This window comes from Marmota marmota, unplaced genomic scaffold (assembly GCF_001458135.2).
Source record: "Marmota marmota marmota unplaced genomic scaffold, marMar, whole genome shotgun sequence".
In the NCBI taxonomy this organism is placed as follows: Eukaryota; Metazoa; Chordata; class Mammalia; order Rodentia; family Sciuridae; genus Marmota; species Marmota marmota.
Window position 1 is genome coordinate 4,672,402 of NW_025999944.1, and position 7,317 is coordinate 4,679,718.

The following is a 7,317-nucleotide window of genomic DNA, read 5'->3' on the forward strand; positions in this document are numbered from 1 at the left end:
TTTCCAGTTCCCTCCAGGAAAAAAAAAAAAAAAGAACCCGCCTACACTCTGGGATAATTACTCGAGTTGCTATATCCCCAAATCATCGGGGAGTGTCCAGAATTGAACCGCCTTTATTGAAAAGTTACATCGATTCAATATATAGTAATACAGGCAAAAATAATTAAGGCTTTGCTAGCTGTGTAAGACCTTAATCCAGATCTCACAAACATTCAATAAAGCCTGTATGGGCAGGGAAATAGACGGCTGACAATTTTGCCTGAGAGGACTAGCCGGGATGGAGCAAAGGGGCAGCAGGAGGCAGAGAAATAGAGAGAGAGGGAAGAAGAGGAAAAATAAAAGAAAGAGTTGGCAGATTGGGCAAGAAGATTGTCCATCATTTCCCCCATCCGCTTAGTAGGCACCGCTCAACCAAATGCTCCTATGCAATTTGCTATTGTACATGGGAGAAATCACAGAATCAAATACTAGATTACATTTAGAAGTTTGGTTGCAGGGAAACCTATTCTGCCATTTTCCAAGAATGTGATGATTTAGGACTTGTCATGTCAAAGCCAAAACCAGAGGAATAGGTTTCCCTGGTGATTTTTTTTTTAACATCTTGCTTGTGCCACTTTATTTCCCAGGTCAAGGGGAAACCTGGGACTTGATTCCACCCAGACAGGTATCGGTAGCATCCTCTTGGCTAGATGGAGGAGGCCCTGGATATTGCACTTGGACAGGGCTTGAGGAGTGGGGACTGGGGGCACCCTGAGTTAGGAACTAAATTAAGTCTTCTATTCCAGTCACCAGCATCCAGAAGTGAATGGAGTCACACATCAGCAGTGAGCACCAAAGGAAAATGAGCTCCTTAAGGAAAAAACAAACAAACAATCAAAGCACTAAACAGGTGTAGTCTAGAATGGCTATAAAGCTATATCCCCAACCCTAAGACATGTAGGATGGATAGAAAGCTGGGTCTGCTGTAAGTCATGCCTAATAAGTCAACAGGCTCAACAGCTGGAGTTTCCCACTGAGGGAATTTGGAACAGTATCATCTGGAAATTATTTTAGTCTAATAATAAAAAATATAGCTCACATAGATTGCATTTTGGTTTACATGTTTAGCATCTCATTTATACAACCCAGTAATATAAAGCAAAATGTGACACTTGGCCCTGTAAGAAAAACTCCACAGTGATCCCTTAAGGCTTCTGTCTGTTAGCCCAAACCTGGAGAAAATGGGTTCACATACAGCCGAGGGCACCAGCTCCCTGGTTGGCTTCAGACTCTGTCATTCCCAGCCCCTGCTCTCTCTCTGTGCAGATAAGCTTACACATAAAAGCCTGCCAGTCTCATTCCTGTGCCACTCTCTCCTTGCAGCCATGACGGGACTTGTCGTGCCCCCCATGTAAAGAGGAGGAAGAACTGCTTTCTCATAGCACAAAACTACTTACTCTGATGGACCAATAATGAGGAAAGCACTCTGAGCTCTTTGGGGAGCGTTGTGCCCCCAGTGGACGTGATGGACAGATTTGGGAATGCAAGGAGCCACCATCTTACCTGGTCTCACGTGTCTCCTGTAGCTCTGATGGTAGCTACACAAACTGACCCTCTTGGGGACAAGGACAAAAGATGTCATTGACGTAGTCAGTGCTAAGAGCAGAAATGCAATTCTTTGTTATGAACATTATGAAAACCACCTTCCTATGTTTGTAAAATATTTAAGAAAAAAAAATTGGCAAAACAATTCATGCTTAATATTTTGGATACTATTTGTTTTTCTTTGTAGGAAAAAAAATGTTGAAAGTTTCTATTTTCTATGAAGCCTTTCAGATACCAATTTAGTTTATGCAGAAAAAAAAATTGAACAAAACAGGGTACCAGCATGGAAGACTTTCTTAAAATGAAACCTGAATTGAATGATGAAATGTATGTGTGTTTGCTTATAGTTTAATCTCTTTAAAAAAAAAAAAACAAAAAAGGGAAAAAATTTTAAAATGTTTTACAATTATTTAAATAAATAAACGTGTAACTTATTGTAAGTAGAGGTAGAAATTAAGACCTTTTTTTTTTCTGGAAGAGAGAAGAGTTTCTCTTTCTGATGTAAAATGAAGATGATGCAAACATGTAGTAACAAGTTTTAAAAGTGTGTGATTATTACTACAGTTACTTCCTAGACTCTTACCCTTCAGCCTGCATCCCCCTCTTTTTCCATCATTTTATTGACCCATGGCAAGAACATGTAACTTACATGGATTCCTACAGAATAACCCACTGCAAAAACCAAGACTCAAGTACATGCACTACACACACGCTCTAATGCTTCCTGTCATTCCCAGCTCCATCTGCTTTCTTAAGTGGTCTACACATCCCTTTTGGTATTCACCCTTTTGTGAATAGTTCCTTAAAATCCATCTGAGCTTTTAACATTCTCCCCTGAACAATGGAGAGAATCCCCTGTTCTCATATCTCTTGGAGCATCCCAAGGGAAGAAGCGTCTCACCTTCAAGAAGAGCCAAAGCCACAGACTTTGCTAACCAAGGGCCCCTTTGGAATTCTTCATCCCCAGAGCCACACACTTCCTCCTCTTTGGTGGCCTGATACTCAGTACAGAGGCATAAAGCCCCACAGAAATTCAGAAACAGAGTTTGGAGATGATGACTCTTTCTTGAACTCTCAGGATCAGTCTAAGAGTGGCCAAGTCCTTGACTCTGTCTACAGATTTCCTCTTTTACGTTATTAAACTCTCTTGAAAAGAATATGTAATCCACTTGACCCTGTTTTCAGATGAGATGTGGAAGAGAAATGTGAACATCCCTAAGCCTCTCTCCTGATGTTCAAAGCCATGGAAATCGGGATTCTTGGGAGATTCAGAGATCAGGGCCACCCGTGCTGTAAACAGTGCAGTGACTCTGCCCTGGATGGGCTCTTTGTAGTCCCGGGACTAGCTCTTAGGGAGGAAACCTTGCAGTAGCTGCTAAAAGAGGTAGGTTCTGGAAAGCCCGGGTGGCCCTGGAGATGCGTCCAGGTGTGCTTGGATTGCTGACAATGCTGTATCATCTTTTCCACTTGGGGTTCTCTTTTTGACTCCCTGGCACCACAGTAGCATCTATACAAAGACTTAATTTTGGGTTCTTGGTTGAGGTTCTAACATTAGGAATTAATGCAGCTATCATGGAAAAACACCCTTAGGATATCTGAGCCAATTTTTAGATGACCTCTTTGCCCCCACACGCCCAACCCCCGACATCTTGTTTGCCTTTAGCTCACTCTGGAATTATCCAATATAACCTATACTTTTTCTATGCACATTGAGAATCCAAGGTTTTGGAAGTGTGGCATGCTTATAACTGCTGCTGACAGGCCTCGCAGTCAGGGCTCCAAGCGCCAAAACACACGGAAACATAGGAGAAAACGTTCCCCAGCGAAAAATTCGAGGGAAGGGGAAGAATGTATGGAAGACAAACATTACCATCCAAAAGTGAAGGCAGAACAAATTTAAGCATGTTCGGACCTGGATTTGAGCCAATCCAACATAAGGAAATGTTTTTTTAAGTAGCATTGCTTTTAGAACCTGTGAATCTTGCTCCTGCATGAAGATGAGTACAGTACTGTCTTCAAAATGATTGTAGAATTGTTGGTAGCTTTACACGGAAAAATGTGTAACTAAATACCTGACATCCTTGACCATTCAGCTAGAACCTTGGCAGCAACAGGTCTATTTAATTGTACAAATGTGTGTAAGGATTATTTTTAGTGTACTAATAAATTAAAAACAGAGCTACACTGTCCTCCTTCATTATTGTTATTGAATCATCCGGTCCCAGGTTATTTTTGTGCCACTTGGAATATGAGTATTTCTATAGGTAACTACAAAATTCTAACCTATCTTGATGAGAGGAGCTGTGTACGATTTTTTTTTTTCATTTAAAGGGACAATTTACTTCCTTATTTATCTCATGTTTTTGTTAGAGCATCGAAATTCTTCCCAGTTTTTCTTTGCACATTTCAATATGCATGGTTTAACAACCATTATCTTCTCTACCTTTTGTACAGTATGGCTTCCTTTTCAAACTGTATAGTTTTACTTTACTGTTTTGCTTTGTCAGTTATATACAGCATAAAGTTGCTATGCACAGAGCTTTTTGTAAAGACGGCTTTTTTGTTTACTGTTTTTAATGGTCTTACTTATGAAAGAATATCTTGTTTGTAAAATGAATATGTCTACTTCAGTTTTAAACTTTAAATTATCCTAACAAAAAAATAAAATTTTTGTACTGTAAAAATTGGACTTTGGCTTTGTTTCCTTTTTTTTGTTTTGTTTATTTAAGAGAAATTTAATTTGGGATTTGTTCTTGACTTGCGGGGGGGGGGGGGGGGTTCCTTNTAATATTTATTTTTTAGTTCTCGGTGGACACAACATCTTTGTTTGTATGTGGTGCTGAGGATCGAACCCGGGCTGCACGCATGCCAGGCGAGCGCACTACCACTTAAGCCACATCCCCAGCCCTTGAGGAAATTTTTTTTTTTTTATTGGTTGTTCAAAACATTACAAAGCGGGCTGGGGATGTGGCTCAAGTGGTAGCGCGCTCGTCTGGCATGCGTGCGGCCCGGGTTCGATCCTCAGCACCACATACCAACAAAGATGTTGTGTCTGCCGATAACTAAAAAAATAAATAAATATTTAAAAAAAAAAACATTACAAAGCTCTTGACATATCATATTTCATACATTAGATTCAAGTTGCTTTTATCTATGAGGAAAGTGCACTGTGGTGCTTACCTGGAGGAGAGCTTTTGAATGACTTTGTCAATTCTCTGTATTTATCTAGATTCATCTGGTCAAATTCTTCCATAAAAACCCCTGAACTCCAAAGACCCCCTTTGCCCTGTTGGCTGTTGGCTCTTGGAGTTCTTAAGCACCTGGGCCATCTACTTAAAGCTGCTGAACACGTGCTATAAGCTGATCCTTAGACATGGGTGGAGAACTGGAGGGGACGGACTCGTTGCCTGTTCTCAAATTTAGGAAAGGGGCGTAGCAGGTGCCCACGGAAGGAAGGGATGCATAGGGGACAGCTCAATGGGAAGACACAGGGGCTGAAGCCATCACAGAGGGCTGCAGTGGTCAGAGGGGTGTCCATGGAGGAGGCTGGGCTGCTCAGGGCCACCCAAAGGACCGGGTATTTTGTGGCAGTGACTGTCCCAGGTGGGAAGGACAACCTGAGCAGGGATGTGTAAAGGGAACTGTACAAAACGCACTTAGAGTCATTTGATCCTAAATGTGATTTTCAACCAGAATATTCACAGGTTTAAATGGATTGGCTCATTTCTCCCCATGAGGCTCAGAGACCTTCAAACCCCACACATCACCTTCCTTGTGTAAGTGAACGAGCTGTGTTTCCAAACGGGGACAACTTTTATCTATGTGGAGGGCTTTTGCTCCTCCCTGAAGACTGGCTCCTCCTCCCCCAGAGGTCGGCAAGGCTGGTAGGTGTCCCCCTTTGGGCCTGGTGGGCTGTCCCCCTTCAGGCCTGGTCCAGGGTCGGCTTCCCAGGGGCCTTTTGCTGACCTCCTTGGTCTCTGTAGCTGGATGTCCGTGTCCTGGTCATCATCTGTATCATTTGTTTGGTTCCCCGTCGGTTCTGCCCCTTTACACAGGAGGCCCAGCAGCGCAGGGACTGCACCATCTCAGTGCTGGGTGGAAACCTGAGCCCGGTGCCTGAGTTCTCTGCAGCCCCTGGAGAGGAGTGAGCGAGCAGGTTTGGTGCCAACCCCCGGGTGCTGTCCCTAATCTGTCTCAAATGGCATCATTCTCAGAATTACTTCTTAGGGACCTCCGTGTCAGTCACTCATCAGACATATTGTGAAGTTTGTCTACAGTGTAATGTGACTGCTGCTTACTAAACAGGGGAGCCGGCATGGGAGGGAGGTGAAGAAACGCTCTGGCTCAGCCCTGGGGCAGGTTGCTTGGCCCCTGGGCTTTGGAACTTTACCCATGTGGGTTCCCTTGCTGAGATCTAACTCCAGAACCAGAACTGAGCCTCTTAGGAAGGAGTCCATCGGGCCATTCCAGTTCCAGATATCTTGTCAACCACCCACTTGAATCTCAAAGGGCTTACGGTACATGCACCGGCACCAAGAGGTTCTGAGTGGCTGTGGGGCGTTCGTGGGAAGGTGCTGAGACTCAGAACTTCAAGAATTAATGGAGACTAAGTTCCAAAGCACCTGGTTCACCAGGCCAAGAAGTTTACTTTCTCCATAGGCCTGCTCTGCAGATAACGGAAGGCTACTAAAGGAACCTGGGTCCAGGAGTGACTCTGTCCACTTGGTGCTGGAGAAGAATCACAGGAACTCCAGTGTGGGTCATGGATCGGAGTAGTGGGTCTGGAGGCAGGGATGGAAAGTGGATTAGCCCGTGTGCTGAACCACTGGGATGAATGGCTTCTGATTGGACAGCTCAGCTATCATACCAATTTCTCCTGCCCTTAGGGGACTATTGCAGCAGCCTAGACAGGAATGTCTCCTTCCTGAATTATGGCTTGGCCATAGAGATGGAAAGTAGGAGGAGGATCGAAGAGACCTTCTGGGCTGTGTGTGGTGGCACACGCCTGTAATCCCAGTGACTCGGGAGGCTGAGGCAGGAGGATCACATCTAGAATCACTCCCAATTTATAGATTAGATAGATTTTGTGATATCCTGAACCCAAGCCTCAAGCACAAAGAGACCAGGCTGATAGGGAATGAAGTACACAATGATTTTAAATTGGGACAAACCTGCTACCATTTGTCGGTTCCTTTCTTGGTTATATGAAGAGATTATTTCTCATTAGTTTTTCAAACAGGATTAAGGAGAATTCTATTCCTTGTCTTATGCATATAAAAATTGATTGCATACTCTCTCAATCTCTTTTTTTTATATTAGGGACTGAACCCAGGAGCTACACATCCTTAATGTACCACTGAGCTACATCCCCAGCCTCTTTTATGCTTTATTTGGACACGGGGTCTCACGAGCTAAGCCCAGGCTGGCCTCCAATGTGAGATCCTCAGGCCTCAGCCTCCAGAATCCCTGGTGTATTACAGGTGTGTGGGGACCACACCCAGCTAATTGCTCTATTTCTATTTCAATATCTGTTTGGCTGAATGTAGAATTTCTGGGCTTACACTTGCTTTGAGGAACTCATAGGAGTGTGGTTGGTTTGGTTTGTGCTTTTTGCTGTCACCTAGTATTCGTGTTGCTATGGAGATGTCTGAAGCCATGCCCCACCTTCCTCCTTCCCTTCTAGTATTCCTCTTATACACCTAAGACCATCCTAGAATTTATTGTACAAATTGT

The 7,317-nt window shown here is 43.6% G+C and overlaps 1 protein-coding gene across 2 annotated transcripts in view; it reads left to right on the plus strand.

The window, feature by feature from the left end:
* Ebf2 (EBF transcription factor 2) overlaps positions 1 to 4,268 on the plus strand; it is a 185,190-nt gene extending 180,922 nt beyond the window's left edge. The window contains exon 14 of one of the 2 annotated variants that reach the window (XM_048801561.1): positions 1,363 to 4,268. In XM_048801561.1, the coding sequence (XP_048657518.1) occupies positions 1,363 to 1,394 (32 nt within the window). In that variant the 3' untranslated portion in view covers positions 1,395 to 4,268. The remainder of the gene's footprint in view (positions 1 to 1,362) is intronic. The other variant, XM_048801560.1, reaches the window with a different exon arrangement.
* Positions 4,269 to 7,317: the final 3,049 nt, after the last annotated feature.